We start from the raw sequence: 22485 nt of genomic DNA, 5'->3' as shown, positions 1-22485 counted from the left end.
TAAGCTGAAGAGCGTTGTCCGTAGACACCTCCTAGGTCATATGGCTGGCATGATTGCATGGAGCACCATTACCTTCCCACCAAAGTGGTACCTATTGATCTACTCACATTTGCATGTTTTCGAGCTGCTAAGTTGGCAGAAGCTGGGGCTAACAACAGGAGCTCACCCTGTCCCGCAGATTTGAACTGCCGGTCAGCAATTTCTACAGCTTGCTGGATTGTAAACCGCCTTAAATCCCTTCTGGGGTAAAGAAAGGCAGAGTAGAAATGAAGTAAGTAAATAAATAAATGAAATACAGCTTAGTGGTTTAACCCACTGCGCCACCATGGCCCTGAAGTCATGAACAGCACCTTCTAACAGAATGGCATATTACACTGCTTGTCATTTATTTATTTATTTATTTACTATACTTGTATACCACCTTATCGGCGACTCAAGTCAGTACACATAACAACAAAATACAAATTGAACATTAAAACAGTATAAAACCACAACAGAAGCAATAAAAACAATAAAAACGAAACTTATCATCAGCGTCTCCTTGTTAAATAATGCTGTCCAAATTCCATTGTCGAGTGATTCCATTTCCTTTGTTAGTTACTCTGCATTTGTAAACGCTTGCTCAAATACAAGCAATCTGGCTTTTGGTTGCTTTTAATTTAACACCAAATCAACTTAAAATACCATCACACCAAATAGCCCTCTCCCATTAGTTTATGTGAATGCTACTTGTTATTCACATTGGATTAATTCTAAAAAGTAATAAAATTGTTAAAGTTGTAACATGTTACTTTCAAGCACTGGCAGTCACTCCACAGAATAAATACTGTGAACTCTCTAAGGTTGATTTTTCTTTTTTAGAGTAGGGGAGGACATCTCGGGGTAGGGGACTGGTTAAAACACACACAGATTTTGTTTGATCTATAAATATGTTTCCATTATAATAGTTTCATTCTTTCTATAAACAGCACTGAAACTACAACTGAAAAAATAAAATAATGATAACAAAATTAAAAATAATCATAACAAAATTGAAAATAATTATAACAAACAGTTAAAAAAACAGTACTCGACAACAATGTTAATTATGTGGCATATTTTAGAATTATATCTAACTAGAACACTTTCTAGTGGTAAGACCAATTTTATTTTGTTCCAATGTCCACCTATTTGGTCCTATTTGTGAGTAAGCATACAAGCATTCTCATTTGCATAGAATCATAGAATTGGAAGAGAATCATAGAGTTGACCATCCAGTCCAACCCCTGCCAAGAAGCAGGAAAATTGTATTCAAAGCACCCCCGACAGATGGCCATCCAGCCTCTGTTTAAAAGCTTCCAAAGAAGGAGCCTCTACCACACTCCAGGGCAGAGAGTTCCACTGCTGAACAGCTCTCACAGTCAGGAAGTTCTTCCTCATGTTCAGATGGAATCTCCTTTCTTGTAGTTTGAAGCCATTGTTCCGCGTCCTAGTCTCCAGGGAAGCAGAAAATAAGTTCGCTCCCTCCTCCTTATGACTTCCTCTCACATATTTATACATGGCTATCATGTCTCCTCTCAGCTTTCTCTTCTTCAATCTAAACAAGTCTTTGAGCCTCTCCTCATAGGGCCTGTTCTCCAGACCCTTGATCATTTTAGTCGCCCTCCTCTGGACACATTCCAGCTTGTCAATATCTCTCTTCAGTGGTGGTGCCCAGAATTGGACACAATATTCCAGGTGTGGTCTAACCAAGGCAGAATAGAGTGGTAGCATGACTTCCCTGCAACTAGGCACTATGCTCCTATTGATGCAGGCCAAAATCCCATTGGCTTTTTTTTGCCGCCGCATCACATTGTTGGCTCATGTTTAACTTGTTGTCCACGAGGACTCCAAGATCTTTTTCACATGTACTGCTCATGAGCCAAGCGTCCCCTATTCTGTATTTTTTCATTTCATTTTTTCTGCCTAAGTGGAGTATCTTGCATTTGTCACTGTTGAACTTCATTTTGTTAGTTTTGGCCCATCTCTCTAATCTGTCAAGATCGTTTTGAATTCTGCATGACAGACATGGAAACCAATACTCATAAGGTTTGCCCTCTCAAGAATAGGGTAGCCAATTTTGGAACGAAAATCTCAAATACTTTCACCATCTTAGAAGTACATTCTTAGGAAAGCTTTCTTGCAAAAATAAATGTATGGGATTCTCATGTTTCCACTTTTCTTATCAGAAATGATTGTATGAAACTGGAGTTGCATCTCAATTGAACATATTTAATTTGATTTATTATATTAATTTAATTGATGAATCAATTAAAGTTACAGATGAAACATATTTTTATTGTTTTTGGATGATTTGTGCATTTGTTCTAGCAGCCTTTATCTCAGAAGAGGCAGTCACCCAAATGTCAAGGCAAAGAGTTCCTTTTAAGATGGCCCTTGCCAATTACACTGTTTAGACAACATTAAATCTATATCAATTGCTGTAAAAACTATCTGGTTAGGTGGCCCCTTTTTAGTCAATCACTTCATTAAACCAATTAATTTTTAACTAGATTAATCAATTAAAAATAATTGACTAAAATGATGCTCTGAGTTAATCAGATAGCAGATGAATTATTAATTGATTGATTAAGTGCTGCATGCCCAGTGTAAACTCACTCTATGATTGCATTCGATTTTTGACATTAGAAACCTGACAGAAGTCAGGAAAATGGATGCGCTGGAATATCCCCAAGCTCTAGTGAAACAATTGCACCCATGCTGCTATCCATTAATTTTGCTGTATGGTAAATATGGTAATTGTGTTTCCTTGCAGCCACTACTGACGGCTCAGCAGTTAGCCTCAGCTGTAGCCGGGGTAATGCCGGGAGGCACGCCAGCCCTGAATCAGCCTATCCTTATCCCTTTCAACATGGCTGGACAACTAGGTGGTCAGCAAGGATTGGTCCTGACTTTGCCGACTGCTAATCTCACCAACATCCAAGGGCTGGTAGCAGCAGCTGCAGCAGGAGGCATTATGACTTTGCCATTGCAAAATTTACAAGGTAAAGCATCCCGGGAATTCATGTCATTTATTTATTTATCTATAATCATTTGTGGACACAGCGGGAATATTCTAAAATCACAATTCCTCATTAGAAATATAACAGCACATATTACGAGTTTAAAAGCCAAGGACAATTAAGCCATATTTAATATAAGAAAGCTTAAACTGCCTGTATGCATTGTTTGGGGTGGTAAGTTTGTTTGCCTTTAATGCAAGTATTAGTGAAATGTGACAGACCAGCAAAGACTGGGCTGCTCTGGAGGAGGAGGAGGATCCCCCTCCTCTCATTTTGATATGTTGTTCCAATCAAATCATTTATTTCGGTCATTGACTAGCACTGGAAATAGAAGTCACATTTTCATTCAAACTTGGTATGTTTGGTACATTAAAAATATAAATATAACTACTGAAGCACAATATGGGTGAGGGAGCGGAAGGGGAAACAGGATAAAAACATACAATGCACAGATCTATCACCAAATTGTAGATTCAGGGAAGAAGATTACTGGACACACAGTTAACTTTTGGGACTAGTCATCCCCTGATGGATTTTGTATGCTGCGGCACAGAACTTTGCAACATTGCAGGTTGTAGCTGAATTAGTATCTGCAAGTAGCAGGGTGGTATAACATTGTCCTGAATGGCCTGGGTGCTTGTATATCAGAGGTAAGATAAGCCTGGCATGGATATCCCTGTAGAATGGGCACTGAAGGAGCACATGTTCTATTTTTTCTACATGACCCGAGTCACAGAGGCAGAGTCTCTCTTGGAAAGGGATCTTCCGGTAGTGGCCTTCGAGTACAGCTGATGGGAGAGCGTGGCATCGAGCCAGGTTGAAAGCCCTTCGATGCTCCTCTGCGCTGTGTTAGCTATTTGATCCCCATGAGCTCTTCTGCTACCATTAGATTGGAGAACTACACATAAATATTTGAAGGATGTAACTTGTTCAATTTTATGACCATCTATGCTCCAAGAGTAAGTCCTGGGCCTATTAGCGAAAGCCATGATTTTGGTTTTATTGTAATTAAGTTGGAGCTGATCTGTGTTGCAATGTTGTATTAATGCTCTCAGAGCTCTTTTGAGCCCAATGGGTGTTCTAGAGAGGACAGCAGCATCATCTGCATAAAGCAGGATGGAGATGTGTCTTCCCGCCAGCTTTGGGGGGTGGAAGTCCATATTTTGAAGCTGGTCCACTATGGAGTTTATATAAAAGTTGAACAGCAAAGGGGCCAGGATGCAACCTTGCTTGACACCTTTGCCTGTTTCAACAGCCTCAGTGAGGTGATCCTGTGGGTTGCATCTTACTTTGAGTGTGGTCTTTTCATGAAGTTGGCGTATTAGGTATTTTTAACTCCAACACATCACAGCTTATTTATTATTTATCATGTCAGGAGCAAACCAAACAGTTGTATTGCATTAAAACAAACAAACAAAACACAAAGTTTGCAAACTTGGTAGTTGATTAAATGTCCTTTGACCAGTAGCTGGCCACTTGGAGTGCCTCTGGTGTTGCTCTAAGAGGGTCCTCCATTGTGCATTTAGCAGGGCTCAGGTTGCTCAGGTAGTAGGTGGTCTGTGGTCTGCTCTTCTCCGCACTCGCATGTCATGGATTCCACTTTATAGTCCCATTTCTTAAGGTTGGCTCTGCATCTCGTGGTGCGAAAACGCAGTCTGTTCAGCATCTTCCAAGTTGCCCAGTTTTCTGTGTGCCCTGGAGTGAGTCTCTCATTTGATATCAGCCATTGATTGAGGTTCTGGGTTTGAGCCTGCCACTTTTGGACTCTTGCTTGCTGAGGAGTTCCAGCAAGTGTCACTCCAGAAGCGACCAGAAGCGACATCACAGCTGACAGGAGCAGAGAAAAACCTCTCCTACCAGCAGTTTCTGTCACCAGAGCAAGACTTGCCTTTCTCCCCACTTCTTATAGTTTCTGCTGCCATTCATATGCATTTCCTCTCTTTTACTTGATCATTGGAGCCCTGCTATACAAATCCATCTACTAGGATGCAGAAGGGCAAAATAAAACAGAAGGCAATATAGAAAAGGTGACACCTAGAAATTGACACTCTTGCTTGCATGTGCTTGTATTGATACAATGCAGTTGGCAATCTGTAGCCACAGACTCAACATCCATGGTTCAGTTATCAAACTTGGAAAATATTAATTCCAAAATCAAAACCTTGATTTTGGCATTTTATATAATGTCACTATGAACTTAAGCATCCACAGATTTTCATATACTTAGGGGATGTAGAATCAAACCCCAATTGATACAGATGGCCCACTATACAGAGCAATTCTGTCTTAAGCAATAGTACTGGGTCGCTTTTGAAGAACAGCAAAATGGAGTCTAAGGGCCTCATCACATGGAGGTGTTTACTCCAGGGGACTTCGGGGATATCTGCGGGGCAGTGTGGCCAATCTGTTGGACAGCAGGGTAAATTGTTGGGCAGTGCCCCACATCCTCTGCTTATCATGCTATTGTAAGTGCATTGGGGTTACTTTAATATCATTAGCATCTCATAAAATGGTCTGGAGTTCTGGGAGAGCCTCTTGACTGATTTTCAGGCAGCTTTGAGTGCAGCAGAAGATAAGGGGAAATGGGAAGTTCTATTGTACTAGCAAAGTGGCATCTCTGAATTTAGGTCATAATTTGTAAGCATTTTCCCTCCAGAGAAAATAATGAAAACATAAGAATACTTTCTTTTTAAAAATATTGATTTTTATTCAGAAAAATGTAGTTATACAATAAAAGAGGAGGAACATTGTGTACAGAAAAGTAGGAAATAAAGTTGAATTTCTAAGAGAGGAAGAGAGAGACAGAACACACACACACACACAAAGAAATTACTAGGATAGAGCAAAACTTCGATGCTTCCTATCTTCACTGCAAAGAATTGTTATCCAAAATGATAATAAAATAGAATTATTTATATATTACTAGCAAAGTGTTTGACAATTATATGAAATAATTGTTCCAAATATTTCATATAATTATTTCCTTTACTATTATTTCCAGATTTTCGTCTTTCAGAAACATTTCAGGGGTGTCCAGTCCGTTTTCTTTTGGGGATTTGGGGAATTACATGAAATTTGATAAGTCAATATGTCCATATTCATTATACAGGGTGAGACAGCATAACTTCCTTTTTAAAAATGTGCACTATTCAGTCGGTTGAAGACGTAGCGAAGCGCTAGTGGTCTCGTTCGAGAGACAGGAGTATAAAGTTTTGTCCTGACACAGTTCAGTCGCCATCATGTGTTGGAACAGTGATAAGCATGCTTTTGCCATTGAGGCCTACTTTTTGAGCGGATTTGGAGTGGCCGGCCCGCTCTCCAGATTTGGCCCCTTGTGATTTTTTTTCTATAGGGTTTTTTGAAATCCCGTATTTATGTGAACCATCCAAGGACCCTACAAGATTTGAAGACCAACATCCAGGGAAAAATTGCCAACATAATGCCTGCTATACTGGCAAGAGTCATGACAAATGCCAGAAATCGGTTTACTCAGTGTATGGAGAATAGGGGATGTCACCTACCTAATTTGATCTTCAAACTACGTAAAACAAAACTTTAGGTATGCACCTACATTATAAAAAAAATAAAAAATTCTGATTCATGCAATGGGTTTTATTAAGTTTTGGAAAAAAAAGGAAGTTAAGCTGCCTCACCCTGTATCTAGTAATCTTAATTCCCATAATGTTCTAGTTGGAGTGATTTCCTGTTTCCATAGTTTTGCATAGATTAGTCTTGCTGCTGTCATCATGTAAGTCAAAAGTTTGTCTTGATTTTGGTCTAATACAAAGTCAAACATACCTAATAAAAAGTATGTAAGAATAGTTTCTGAGCCAATCACTGACATTTGAAAAGTCGTGACTAGTGAAAGATAAAGTCATGCTTAGATGCAAATGTTCTCTAGAAGGTTCAAAACTTTTTATTTCAGCAAGGTTCATCTGATCTGGTTATTTCATTTCACACATGCATATTGATCAGTTTGAATGAAATGTCGTCAAAAGAGGTTCCACTTCTCTTCTTTTCTGTTATGGTATAGGAACCTCTCTTTATTCTTTCCCTGTTGTTTCTGTCCGTGGTACTGAAGTTTCCATTGAGGAAGTCATGCCTGGGAACATATCAACTTCGTTAACCGAGATTTTCCATTTATGTACTGTATGCATCTTCAATAATTCAAATTCCTTGCAGTGTTGTAGTTGCCTTTCTTCCTGATAAGTAAATAAGTGAGCAAAGTTTTAGGTCTTAACTTGATTAAACTTCAGTGTCCATCAGAAGCTAGGTTAAATTTCTACTTGCTGCAGTGAGTTTTCACTGCTCTATTCTAGATTCTCAATTTATTCTGGGTATTTCTTTTTCTGGTCAGTAGGAACAGATTATTGTGTGAAATTTATTCCAGAATCAAGTGGTAATGGATTTAGGAGGGAGTTGTTTGAGTCTCAGAGAAGCTCTGAATAGCCTCAAAAGAGACAGAGTGGAATAGAATAAGTCAGTGATAAGAAGAGCTTCTCAAGTTCTCTGGGGTGTTTCTCTGTCCTTGACAGGCTCTGCATCTTTGCTGTAGTAGTTGGTCTGGATCTATACAGTTGTTTTTTGAGATTACAGTCAAAACAACATCCTGATTTCTTTCACATTAAATCAGTTCTTATCTAATTTATAATCAGAATTGTGTGCATATTCTACAGACACCTATTCTAACCTCATTTTCAGTGAGAGATCAGAAGGGAGAAGGTCCATCTTCTAGTCTACTCAGACTACAGCCTTGCTCCTATCTCAGCCACAATCTAATTGGTTAAAGGGAAAAGTAACTATTAGAAACAAAACCACCACATTTTTTCTGCTGTCCTCTAATACCAGGGGACATGAGATCCATCCTTCAAATCAAGTCAAAACAGCATGTATACTCTTACATTAAAATAATAATAGCAATAATCACTTTATTAATTCAAACTATCACCTGTGATGTCCAAATAGTCCACAAGGAGCAAGAGAAACAGGACAGATTTTTAATTCAGCTCACTAAATATGCTTTTCCAGCATGAAAGCATTCCTTTGACCTCTAACCTCTCTCTTGATTGCGAGCCTTGTACTACGGTGAACCCTGAATTCCAAACGGTCTGCCCTATCTAAATCTGCAGAGCCTTCAAGGTCGAATACCTCATTATCCTGGAGATGGGAATCAGCAATCTGAGAATCAGAAGGCAGAGGCTGGCTCAACTCCTCCACCTGCACCTGTGAAGTTTTGCTAAGATCAGAAACATCTTCTAAGACAACATCCCTTCCCATGGGAAACTGGAACTCCTCATCCTCAGCATCACCATCATCTGTTTCAACAATAGGAACATGTTCAGGAATCTGAAACCCATCATCCTCTTCCTGCTCTTCCTGAGGCTCCAGCTGAGCCACGACCCTTGGATTAATGTGGATCAACCTCTATGTATTCAAATTTTTTGGCCACTCACAGACCAACCTCAATAGTCAGTGTAGATCAGTGGCTCTCAATCTTCCACATACCGCAACCCCTTAAAACAGCCCCTCATGTTGTGGTGACCCCCAACCATAAAAATATTTTCATTACTACTTCACAACTGTAATTTTGCTACTGTTATGAATCGTTATGCAAATATCTGATATGCTGGATTTATTTTCATTCACTGGACCAAATTTGGCACAAATACCCGATATGCCCAAATTTGAATACTGGTGGGGTTGATGTCATTTGGGAGTTGTAGTGGCTGGGATTTATAGTTCACCTACAATCAAAGAGCATTCTGAACTCCACCAAGGATGGAATTGAACCAAACTTGGCAAACAGACCTCCCATGACCAACAGAAAATACTGGAAGGGTTTGGTGGACATTGACCTTGAGTTTGGGAGTTGTGGTTCGTCAACATCAAGAGAGCACTGTGGACTCAAACATTGACCAAACTTGGCACAAATATTCCATATGCCCAAATATGAACACAGATGGAGTTTGAGGAAAATAGACCTTGCCCTCTGGGAGTTGTAGTTGCTGGCATGTATAGTTCACTTAGAGTCATTTATTTCGTCATTGACCAGCACAGGAAATAGTCACATTTTCATACAAACTTGGTATGTTTGGTACATTAAAAATATAAATATAACTCCTGAAGCACAATATGGGTGAGGGAGCAAAAGGGAAGGGGAAACAGGGTAAAAACATACAATGCCCCGATCCATCACCAAATTGTAGATTCAGGGAAGAAGATTACTGGACACACAGTTAACTTTTGGGACTAGTCATCCCCTGACGGATTTTGTATGCTGCTGGCACAGAACTTTGCAACATTGTAGGTTGTAGCTGAATTAATGTCTGCAAGTAGCAGGGAGGTATAAAATTGTCCTGAATGGCCTGGGTGCTTGTATAACAGAGGTAAGATAAGCCTGGCATGGATATCTCTGTAGAACGGGCACTGGAGAAGCACATGTTCTATTGTTTCTACATGACTCAAATCACAGGAGCAGAGTCTCTCTGGGAAAGGGATCTTCCGGTAGCGATCTTCGAGTACAGCTGATGGGAGAGCGTGGCATCGAGCCAGGGTGAAAGCCCTTCGATGAATGGGAACCTCTAAGTTTGTTAAATATGTCATAGGGGAGGCAAGATATCTGCTGTCTTCATTGATATGGAAGGTTGGCACCGAGGCCAAATCTAGTTGTCACTCTGTGTCTGTGATACGTTGTTTAATAAGTTCTTTGGCTTGATTGTAATCCATAGCGAGTAGTAGACCTGGAGAAAATCCCAATGAGGAGATTTTTGATGCTACCGCCTGCTTCCATGTAGATTGGAAGTCATCCTTCATGGTTAGTGGGACAAGACCAAAGGGTGCACGGAGTCAAAAAGCATCCTGAACCCCAACAACAATAGAATTGGACCAAACTCCACACATAGAACCCCCATGACCAACAGAAAATACTGTGTTTTCTGATGGTCTTTGGCGAACCCTCTGACACCCACTCACGACCCCCTCAGGGGTCCCGACCCCCAGGTTGAGAAATGCTGGTGTAGATAGTGGCAAAATGATAGTAGCAAAGGAAACTTCATATTCATTCCTCTCTCATTCCTGTGTTCTATATTTTTCATGGCAAAGGATGATCTTCTGAATATGTAGGTAACATTGTAGAACAAAAGGGATCATCTGAGAACACCCTCAATTATTATTCCATCTGGTTTTTATATTCTATATTACACAACATACTACGTGTATTTATATTTAACCCCCCCACCTCTGAACGTCCACAAGAAGAACTTAAGTAGATAATGATGAAACATTTGTGAAAGGAACAAATTCAGCGTTAGATCTTTCCATTTTTAAAATAAATTTTGCTGACATAAATGCAGGAAAAGTTTTGCACAGATAAAATGGGGCGTCCATTAAGTGAATGCTCTGCACAGCACTCTAAGTACTTTTGCAGTGATTAAACTCTGGTTGCTGCTGATGACTTGATGGAATGTTTGACGCACCAAAGACTACAGGTTGTGAAACAGTAAGAAGGGGAGACAGTTAATGTGTTGAACAAACTCCCTTACAAACTGCACGCATGGTGCCCTCACCTGTTGCTTGAGCAGCTCGCCTTTACCTTGTGCAAGTTTTAAACATTAATGTCAACAGACCTCTCTTATCATAGTTGCAAATGGTTTTCACTTTAATGTTTAAAATAATGTCTCCCTCTCATACCATTAGCTGCACCGAGAAACCTGTCAGTCATAAATCTTAGATGAAAAGGACACACTAATGCACAAATTTTTCTTGTTTAAAATTTGAAAGTGCATGTAAAGTAGGGAACTGGAGATTAAAAAAATAATGCAGGGACAGGGTCCGAGTAAAAGCAGATATAACAAAGTGGATGAAGAGGCTTTTTAGTGTAGGTGGATGATAAAATCTTAATGAAGACTCGGGCATTATAAAAGTGTATCCCTTGGCTCCTGAGTGTTCTGACTTCTGGCTACTGTGGATATATAAATAAACATAAGCTGATACACATTTCACGTCATGAATTCATTCTGCTTTGCTAAGTTGTATAGTAGGGGCTTTCTTGCACGGAGCATTTTAGCTGAAGAAAACATGAAGATTCAGCACAATCCATCTATCGCTGCTGCTTTTGTAGGAGACCTGGATTGCTATAACACACAATACAGCAGTGGCCAAGACTTGCCAGTTTGTATGATGCCCATCAGCCTGCTCTATCCGCATCAAAACAGTCTTGGGACATCAGATTGGATAAATAATGGATTCAGGGAAACGTACGTCTTGGAAAATGATTACTTGCTATAATGAAGACTTCTACAGAAATCATATTTTGCATGTAGGCCAACACAATGATCAGTGGAGCATAACAATAAGTTGGTGTAACTTTGTAAACTTGCAAGGAAACTAAGCCCCCTTCTATAATGCCATATAATACAGATTACCAATGCAGATAATTCACATTATCGGCTTTGAACTGAATTATCTGAGTCTACACTGCCATATAATCCAGTTGAAAACAAATAATCTGGATTTTATATGGCAGTGTAGACGGGGCCTGAGTTGTCCCGCTGATGTGGGAGAGAGAGGAAAGCTTTTTGCAGCACTTCTGGGCTTTTCGGAACACGTCATACACTTGTGCATTTTTTTTTTTGGTTCACTTGTGCAAGGGGATCTTGCCCAGGGGATGTCCGGATGTTTTGATATTTTACCATCCTTGTGGGAGGCTTTTTTCATGTCCCCACATGGAGAGCTAGAGCTGACAGAGGGAGCTCATCCATGCTCTTCCCAGATTCAAACCTCTGACCTGTTGGTCTTCAGTCCTGCCAGCACAAGTGTTTAGCCTATTGTGCCACCAAGGGCTCCTGTGACAATGAGCTGTGACTGCTAGACCATAATACAGTTGATTCACTTACTTCTAGAAAATTACATATACATTCTAAATGATAAAAACCATATAAGAATTTACCAAGATTATTTATTTATTATTTAAAACATTTATATTCTGCCCTTCTCACCCCGAAGGGGACTCAGGGCAGAGCACAGCATATACACTGCAAACATTCAATGCCGGGACACAGATTCACATACAATATATAAACATTAAAAAACATTTATCAAAATATTAAAATACACCATTTAAAACCGTCCTAGTCATCCGCGTCAAATCAAATTGGCATAGTCATCTTGCCTATTGCCGCTTTATTGCCCTGTCCCGAAAGCTTGGTCCCACAGCCAAGTTTTTACCATCCTAAAGGACAGGAGGGAGGGGGCCTACCTGATCTCACCAGGAAGGGAGTTCCATAGCCGGAGAGCAATCACCGAGGAGGTCCTGTCTCTCGTCCCCACCAATCGTGCCTGTGACAATGGCGGGACGGAAAGCAGGGCCTCCCCGAGAATCTTCAACCCTGTGATGGTTCATAGGGGGAGATGTTTTCGGACAGGTAATTTGGGCAGGGGCTGTTTAGGACTTTATAGGCCAAAGCCAGCACTTTGGTGTAGCTTTGGTGTAGCAAGGTAGACAATAGGATCCACTTTTCCAGGAAAAGTACCAACCTATTCAGAGACTTGCAAGTTGATTTTGGAGAATGGTGGGTTTAGTTTTCCCCTCTTAGTTTTTAAATGTCAATGTTGATCAATGGAAAGGAGGTAGTTACTCATGACAGTACTATTTCTGAAATAGCATCTATCCTACAAATGCAACAGTATGTCTGTAACATGGTTTCTTGCTAGTCAGCTTCAAAAGCTCATTTTTTCCAGTCTTAGTTTGTACCAATGAAAGTAAGCTGAAGACAGGCAAGGAGAAGGAGGAGGAGAAGGAGGAGAGTGAAATGGAGATATTTAAAGTCAGGTGAAAAACAGGGATGAGAGAAGATTAATTGGGACTATCCCTGCCAAACTAACATGTTTGGAAGCAAATGATCTGTCACCTTTTCATATGTTCAAGATGTGTAGAAGACTAAAGTATGACAGCCAGTTACATTGGCAACAGACTGTGAGTCCACCATACACAGGGGCGGCTCAACCATTACGCAAAGTAAGCATTTCCAGTATAGTTGATTTTGCCCAGGGGCGCTCTTGAGGTGCTCTTGGGGGAAAATGGACCTTGACATATGCGAGTTGTAGTTACTGGGATGTATAGTTCACCTACAATCAAAGAGCATTTTGAACTCCACCAATGATGGAATTGAACCAAATATGGCACACAGAACTCCCATGACGAACAGAAAATATATATCAATGATTGGTTGGGGGGGGGGGGCAAAATACTGTTTACTTACCATTGAAAATTACCTAGGGCCGCCTCTGACCATACATTTGCTCATTGTTTGCAGGATATCATGTGAACCATCACTTGCATTTTCTTTAATCACTTTCATTGTTAGCACCCAAGCTATGAGGGAGAAGGATAGCACTTAGGCCAGTGGGATGCCTAGTGTATTGAGAATAGAGTAATTTATCTAAAATATTTAGGCAGGAAAGAAATCAGCAGCTGGTACAAGGGGAAAGCAACCCAAACGCAAGAACCCATACCAAACACAACCATAAATAAATAAATAAACATTCTACAAACAGATGATAAAAATGTAATACTTCACTCAATACAGACAACAAGTAAACCAGTTAAATAACCACAAAATGCATTTCTGAAAGAAATTTCAAATATATAAAACACATAACTGAAACACTATTTTTCTGTAGGGCTCTGAAAGCTATTTCATGTAACTAGATTGCATGATAGCAAGATACTACCTCTGAGAATTTGTGTAGTGATATGATTTCCAGTACTGTATAGGTTCACCACATTTTGGTACCACCCCAGAATGTTAGTATTTTCCAAGGTAGTAAGTTATGTTCAACAAAAAACTCAACTTAAATAAAATGCTTGGCCCGACTTATCGGGCCGAGCGAGTTGCGGTGCAGGGTGTCCTCGCCGCCATCTTGCTTGGGGGCTTCTTCCCAGAAGCCCCCTGGAGGTCTTGGGTGGTGGGAAAGTTTCCCGCCAGTTAGGGCCAGCCAGCCAATGGATGGACTGGCCCGACCCCATCTTGGGCCTGGCTGCAGTCGGTCCTCTCTTCCACCCAGGCAGACTACTTAAGGCTGCCCAAGGCCTCCAGCAGGCACTGGTCCTACTTCAGCTTTTCCAACCCTCCCACCCTGTTTGCTATTTGTATTAGTGTTCTGTTAGCCTTTCTTGTTGTTAGCTTGTTCCTCTTGTCACAACTCCGTGTTTGGCATGCAGCATGAGTCCTGGATCTGTCTGGTTTATTGTCCCTCGGTGGAAGGGGAGATAACGCATGTGGGCCCTGGGGTGCCGAGTTTCCGTTGACCGATATTGGGCTGGCGGCACCCAGGCTAGTGAGTAGCATCGGTAAGCAGCGGGCTGCCCGACCCCTGATCCAGGACCCATGCATGGCTGCCAACCCTTGTTCCTGTAATCAATAAACGAGTTGTGGCCATTTTTACTCCAATCTGTTCGTGTTCGCGTCTTCTTGGTTAACTGGAGAAAGGTGTATCACCCATGCACACGCAATTGGTAAATACACCTGCTTTTCTACATAGTGTAAAGAAGAATAGTATCTCATCTACACTGCCATATAAAATCCAGATTATCTACTTTGAATTAGATTATATGACAGTGTGGATTATCTTCATTGGTAATCTGGATTATATGGCAATGTAGAACAAGTCCTAGAATCACAGTTTAATGAGATCACTTGGCCAACCTCTGCCATGCAGGAAAATACAGCCAAAGCAAAGCCCTTCCATATATGTGCCCTTCATGGTTATACTAGAAAAGATATATGGAAGGACAAGGAGGATTGTAACCAATCCCCAAATAGTGGTCCAGATACGCCAGCTTTCAGTCACCAATATGAGAGGATATTAAAGTACTGTACAGCTTGTGTAATACTTGTATTTCAGAAGCAATGACCGTATACTTTCAAGAAGTGGACAGGTTTCATTCCATAAAAGTTAAATCCTCAAAGTTTTATTCCCACTGCAAATCGTGGAATATTTCCAAACCGAATGACAATAATATACTTCCTCATCAGCAGACACAGCAACCAATAAGAAACAATTGTCTTCTGTTACCATTAGTGAAATTCCCCTGTGCTGTAAGGAAATCTTGTTTTCTCTGAAAAAAAATTATGCCTTCACTTTTTCCTTTTTATTAAAAACAAAATGCACAGCAGGTTATATTTTTAAGCAGCATTTACTGACTAAACATTCATTAAATAGCCAGAGAATGAGATGCTGGAAGATGGCCATTAGAATTTTCTGGTTCATATTTATTCAGATATTGTAACAATAAAGAGAGAGGGATTCTTTAATCTTCAATTGCCTAGAGATCCAATTGCCTCCTGAAAACTACCAGAAAAGCAACAATACGTTTAATGCAATTGTTGTACCTCAATTAATTTTAATTGCAAAAAGATATATCGAAAATGCACAAAATCATTCCATTCTCTTTGTATGTGTAGTTCAAAAAATTGACTTGATAGGTAAAGAAAAATAAGAACATAAAATGAAGTGTCAACCTGAATTGTTTACTGATCTAAAGTCCAGAGCCTCTTTTTCCCTCAAAAGAATATTCTCTTTTTAACTAAAGTGATACAGTCCCTATTCATTTGTATTCTCCATCTAGTTACATGAAATAGCTTTCAGAGCCCTACAGAAAAATAGTGTTTCAGTTATGTATTTTAATGAGCACCAATGTCAGTAATAATCAAAATGATGTTTCACTTAGAGGAATAGTTATTCCCAGGTAGTTCTACATGGCACTAACATAACTAAAACAAGAATGACACCGACTAAGAGCAAATCAAAAGAAGAGCCCCAATCAGTACTAATCCTGACCTGCTACCTTAAGTCCAAATACAACCATCACAGTATTACTGTATATGCTATTTAGTCACATGACTTAAGGGCATGTATAATAAAGTCAGAGGGTATGCAATATCAATACTGAGGCCCAGTAAAGTGAGGGGACTTAATCACATGCAGTCAAACATATAGCCATATATAGGTGGAGAAAGAAAGAGAAAGATAACCTAATCTTTCTTACTCGATTAGTAACTTTGTTTCCTGATGTTGTGATGGCTATCATCAGGCAACAGGGTGGGAGAGTGGGTAAAATTTCACATATTGAGCCAGTTCACTGTAGATATCATGTTAAACCATGCAAGCTGATGTGTGCAACAAAAAGGCCACAGTTCAGCATGTTCTCTCAACTCCGATTAATCTGAAGCTTGATTTGTGAGAACAAGACGGTTTTCTACATCTAGTTGGACATTCGCTTGCCAATTAACCATAGTTTAGATACGCCTCAATTTGAGGGATCAAATGATACAAACCAGAAAAGAGTTGTCTTATTTTGTTCTTGTTGTTAACTGCCTTCAAGATGACTTTGACTCATGGTGAACCTATGAATGAGAGACCTCTTAGTCACTCTAGCCTCAACTGCCCAGGTCAGGACTTACAGACTGTAGACTTAATCACATTGAGATTCATCAACCATCACGAAGTTTAACATCTTCAGGAGAGGCCCTGCTCTCAATCCCACCACCATTGCAAATGCAGTTGGTGGGAATGAGAGATAGGGCCTTCTTGGCAGTGCCCCCCCCCATCTGTGGAACTCTCTCCCCAGGGTCATCAAATTAGCCACCTCCCTCCTGTCCTTTAGAAGAAAATTGAAGACTTGGCTTTGGGACAAGGCCTTTAATTAGTGGACAGTGGCAATTGGAAAGAAGACATGGATACTGTGACATTGAATTAACCCCATACTTGGTTTTGGTTTTAACTGGCATGACTAATGTATTGCTTTAATGAATTGTTTTAATGTTGTAATGTGTTTGTTGATAATAGCATAGTACAGTGCTTATGTGAGGCTGCCCTGAGTCCCCCCCTTGGGGGGGGGGGGGGAGAAGGGGGGGATAAAAGTGTATGAAATAATAAATAAATAAATAAAAAAGCTGGGGACAGCTGAGGCATATGTGGGGCAGAGAGGCAAATCCAGCTGGCAGCATGGAAAACCATCATCCATGTTCTGCATCACCCACTCCCACATCTCACAAGGGACAGCGTCCCCGCCCGGCTTCCCCCACACTGTATGAGAACATGGGAAGCCTCTCATGTTCTCATGGCTCCATTCTAGGATGCTTCCAGGATGGTACCCTGCCAGAAGTAACCCTGAATCATGTGATGGGCTTCAACAAGCTCCATCCTGGTTCTGTCCAGGAAACATCTTAGGATAGATCTAGAACCCAATGTGATTAGGTCCTCTGCCTTGCTTCTCTGATTGAGTTATGCATGAGGAATGCAGTATTTCTCTTCCCTGCTATCCTCCACTTTACCAAACATATATCTTTACACCTCAGGATCTTCTCTAGTTTCTTCATAGCTGCCATTCCAGGTTTGAGTCTTCCTGACTTCAGCTTTCATACTAGTTATATAAATGGATGATATCATTCAAGATAGTATGACTTGAAGTCTTCACAGGGTAGTTACCAATTTAAGTCAACTTGATGGCAGTTAAGACCAATAATTAGCTGCTACTAAAATGTGGTAGATAATGTACAAGAAACATTAACAAATGCTACGTTCAGCAAAGGACAAGAGGGATCCTCTCACCTCTGCAGGAGTCTACCGTATACCATGCAGCTGTGGACAAGTCTACATAGGGACCACCAAACTCAGCATTGCCCAAGCACGAATCAAGGAACATGAAAGGCACTGCAGACTACTTCAACCAGAGAAGTCAGCCATAGCAGAGCACCTGATGAACCAGCCTGGACACAGCATATTATTTGAGAACACAGAAGTGCTGGACCACTCTCACAACCACCATGTCAGACTACACAGAGAAGCCATTGAAATCCACAAGCATGTGGACAATTTCAACAGAAAGGAGGAGACCATGAAAATGAACAAAATCTGGCTACCAGTATTAAAAAAACTCTAAAATTACAACAACAAAACAGCAGAGAGGAAACAACCAGGCACATTTTAACACCTCTCAACAGAACATTTTCCCAGGCTCAGCCAGGCCTTCAAATGCTAATGAGGGTGGTCGGCTGAAACATTCACACCTAGCTTCAGCAGAGAGCTCTTTGCCCCACCCCAGTCATTCCACAGATATATAAACCCATTTTCCTATTTCCAACAGACCTCACTACCTCTGAGGATGCTTGCCATAGATGCAGGCAAAACGTCAGGAGAAATGCCTCTAGAACATGGCCCTATAGCCTGAAAAAACCTACAAGAACCTAGTGATTCCAGCCATGAAAGCCTTCGACAATACATTGAACATTAATTTTACTGCTGTTTTGGGTGAGGAAGAATCCATATCAACTAAAATGGTATAAAATGGCTTGGCAGGTTTGCATCTGTGTGCTTGTTTATTTGTAGATAGATTGGTATTGTCGAGCTTTCAGAATTATACGTACTGTAGCAACTACAATACCATAAAAATATTTTTCCTGCTTTATTTTTCAGTGAAATTCTAGCCCTTGTGTCCTGTTTAACAAAATGATCCATTGCTGTTCTTGACAGCACCTTGGGCTACATTATTGTGCAACACTATGCTATAGCTTCAAAATATTTTGTTCCCAATATTTTTTTCTTTTTTCTCTGTGATTATTTATTCAAATCATTTTATCTTCGAAGGATGGGTGGCAGCTTTCAGTAATTTCTCTTTACATTTAATGAACATCCTTTTACTGGTTTCTCTATTTTTATTCGTTTTAATTGTAGCATTCATCTCACAATAGTTAATTTAGAGAAGCTAAATTATCCAGATTTTGAAAAAATGCAATGCTGTTCAAACATTTTTGAGACATTTCATTCATGTACAAATATTTGTATAGATATCTATGCATACCAAACATTTGACATGAGCTAATTTGAGTTGTCTGTGTTTGTGAGCTTCCTCACTAGGGAAAATGTTGCATTAAATAAATAATAGAGATAAAATTTATACTTCCATATATTTCAAAGCTAATGCATCCAGTGTACAATGGAACGGTAACATGAAGACATGCTGCACTGTAATTTGATTGATTTGTTTTGACAGCAGCCAAATAATTGAGAGTGAAAGGTGTCAGCACAGATGAAATATTGTAGAAGCCACATTCAGAAGGCAAACCCCAGCAGCAATTGCAACTGGAGTTTTATTTCCTTTGATATCACACTGTTACTCACTTCCAGTTTATTATAAAACCCTGAAAGGTAGGCAACTTTTCAAATGAAAGAGGCACTTGGATGGAGAAGAAATAGAAGTATGTGTCCGGTACTTGAACAATGGAATAGATACTGACATCAGGGTATGTGATGGATGCAACATAGAAGGGAAATTATCTTAATCTTTTCCCCTGGTTTTCTCTCTTTTTCAAATCCTTTTTTTTCACAGGCTACTGCTTATCTAGCATCTTACCTCTAGCTTGGGGGTTAACTCCCTCCAGAGCAAACATCAGTGTCATTCGGTGGCTTGCTTAGCAGGGGTTTGCTGCAGGAGCAGGATTGCTATTAGCCATCCCAGCAGTATGGCTTGTGTTGAGTTCACTTCTTCAGCACAACAACCTGGTTTGCAGTATGGTCAGCTGCAAGATACATCTGCGTATCTTCAGCATCACATACCTTTGCAGATCCAGGAACTGAGGAAAATGGGAGGGTTACAGTTTAACCTCTGAGAGCTATGGCTCAGTGACATGAAAATTATCCAGTAGTCCAGCTTGTTTTGAAAACAAAGGGATCCAGAAATTGTAGCTGGAGATTTCAAAGAGGCACATGTGTTCTTCTGCTGGCTGTTGTTTTGAAAAATGGTTCAAATCTAGTTCCATATGTAAAATTACTATTTTTATTTATTTTATTTATTTACTTTGCTTGTATACCGCAGTTTCTCAGCCCGTAGGCGACTCAACGCGGTTCACAACAGGAGCAAAAAGACAATCATAACAATATACAATTTAAAAACCATTAAGAGCATAATATACAAAGTAATGACACATCAATAACAACACATTAACGTCTCGTAACTAGAATCGTGATCCAATTCGTCGTCTATAATTCCGTTCCTATATTCATCGTATTCATTGCACTGTTTATCCGAATGCCTGTTCAAACAGCCAGGTTTTTAGTTTTCTTCGAAACACCATTAACGTAGGAGCTGATCTAATGTCCAAGGGAAGGGCGTTCCACAGCCGAGGGGCTACCACAGAGAAGGCCCTGTCCCTCGTCCCTGCCAGCCGTGCTTGTGATGCAGGCGGGATCGAGAGCAGGGCCTCCCCAGAAGATCTTAGAGTCCTGGTGGGTTCATAGGCAGAGATACGTTCAGATAGGTAGCTTGGGCCCGAACCGTTTAGGGCTTTATAGGCCAACGCCAGCACTTTGAATTGAGCCCGGTAGCAAATCGACAGCCAGTGGAGCTGGTGCAGCAGAGGAGTTGTATGCTCCCTGCGCTCCGCTCCTGTTAGTATCATGGCTGCCGAGCGTTGGACTAGCTGGAGCTTCCGAGCCGTCTTCAAAGGCAACCCCACGTAAAGAGCGTTGCCGTGGTCTAGACGGGATATAACCAGAGCGTGGACTACCGTGGCCAAGTCAGACTTCCCAAGTCAGACTTTCCATGCAACATGCATAGATTACACCATAAACACCTTTGAGGAAAATCCACAAGAAAATTAATATTTACATTTGCATGGATACAAGGAAAAAGATAGTTTGAAAGACCTCAGTTAGATCACCTAATCCACCATTCTGGTTCCAGCAGTGGCTGAATGGAAACCGATACCTTTTTCTGTCTCCGAATATCTGCTATGCAATTTCTCAATATAGTTCTTCTATTTTGTCTACTTCATCTAATAGCCATTGAAAGCCCGACCCTTGGTATCTTTTTATTATTCTATTTAAGGCATCTAAGCCTCACAACTGTGAAGTATACTTCCCATGTGTGATCACGAGTATGAATTTCATTCCTACTGACTGCTTACTGTTTATAGTTCAAGAAAGCGAGACTTCTCCCCTCCTGCATGAAAAGATGAGCTAGCATTCCTGGTTAGAGAGGGGGAAATCCTACCAAAAGTGCATCTTCACTGAGGCATCTTCTACACTACCATAAAAAAACCAGATTATCTGCTTTGAACTGGATTATGTGGCAGTGTAGACTCATATAATCCAGTTCAAAGCAGACAGTGTTGATTATCTGATTTGTTAATCTGGATTATATCACAGTGTAGAAGGTGCCTCGTTTATAGTGGAAGCAAATCAGCTCAGTGGCTGTTATACAACCGACAGAACTGATCCAGTGTGGCCTTGAACCCCATTAACAGAAGTCTGCAGAATCAACTGTTCTGCTTCCTATTTGGGAAGTCACACAACTGATTATTTACCATCCCACGTTCCTCAGGTTCAGGCAGCCCAGGGACAGGGGACACTACCTTACCTCTCATCTTTTTGTGGTGCCTACCAGGCTATGAATCAAGATTTCAGTGGTTTCTTAGATACACCTCAATGCAAGTGTGGTCCTTGAGACATTGTTGAACTGACCCTAGCCAGCCTAGTCAGTGGTGAAATAGGCTGGAAGTTATAATTTAGTTCCATTTGAGGAGCCACATATCCCCCAAACCTGCTTTAGTCTCCATTTACTTAGGCAATCCCTTGTTGTCAGAGTACGATAGTCTTCCAAGATCAGTGTACTGACTGTGGAGCCCTATTCTTGATCTGCATCTTCTCCCGCAGTGAGGGCATTGGTTTCCAGATGGAAGGTGGTCCCGGTCAGGGTTGGCTTGATGCGCCTTCCTCTTGGCACGTTTCTCTCTTTCGCCCTCCATTCGTGCCTCTTCAAATTTAAATGACCTCCAGCGGGAGCGCTCAAGAGCCAGGGCTTCCTAGTTCTCAGTGTCTATGCCAGAGTTTTTAAGGTTGGCTTTGAGCCCATCTTTAAATCTCTTTTCCTGCCCATCAACTTTCCATATTCTGTTCTTGAGTTCGGAGTGGAGCAACTGCTTTGGGAGACGGTGGTTGGGCATCCGGACAATGTGGCCAGTCCAGCGGAGTTGATGGCGGAGGACCATCACCTCAATGCTGGTGGACTTTGCTTGACATTTGTCTGCTTGTCTTCCCAAGAGATTTCCAGGATTTTCCAGAGTCAGCACTGATGGAATTGTTCCAGGAGTTGCATGTGATGTCTGTAGACAGTCCTCGTCTCACAAGCGTATAGTAGGGTTGGGAGGACAATAGCTTTATAAACAAGCACCTTGATATCCCTATGGATGTCCAGGTCCTCAAACACCCTCTGCTTCATTCAGAAAAATGCTGCACTCGCAGAGCTCAGGCGGTGTTGTATTTCAATGTCAATGTTGACTTTTGTGGAGAGGTGGCTGCCAAGGTAGCGGAAATGGTCAACATTTTCTAATGTTACACCTTTAAGATGTATCTCTGGCATTGGAGAGGGATTGACTGGTGACTG

General features: G+C 40.8%; 1 protein-coding gene across 4 annotated transcripts in view; it reads left to right on the top strand.

The window, feature by feature from the left end:
• The window catches only part of POU6F2 (POU class 6 homeobox 2), a 443696-nt gene that overhangs the window by 231113 nt on the left and 190098 nt on the right, over positions 1-22485 (top strand). For all 4 annotated transcript variants that reach the window (XM_060781601.2, XM_060781599.2, XM_060781600.2 and 1 more), the window contains exon 4: positions 2795-3023. In XM_060781601.2, coding sequence (XP_060637584.2) covers positions 2795-3023 — 229 coding nt within the window. The remainder of the gene's footprint in view (positions 1-2794; positions 3024-22485) is intronic.

Source organism: Anolis sagrei, chromosome 6 (genome assembly GCF_037176765.1).
Source record: "Anolis sagrei isolate rAnoSag1 chromosome 6, rAnoSag1.mat, whole genome shotgun sequence".
In the NCBI taxonomy this organism is placed as follows: Eukaryota; Metazoa; Chordata; class Lepidosauria; order Squamata; family Dactyloidae; genus Anolis; species Anolis sagrei.
Note: the sequence above shows the minus strand (reverse complement) of the source record. Positions and strands in the feature narration are given on the sequence as shown.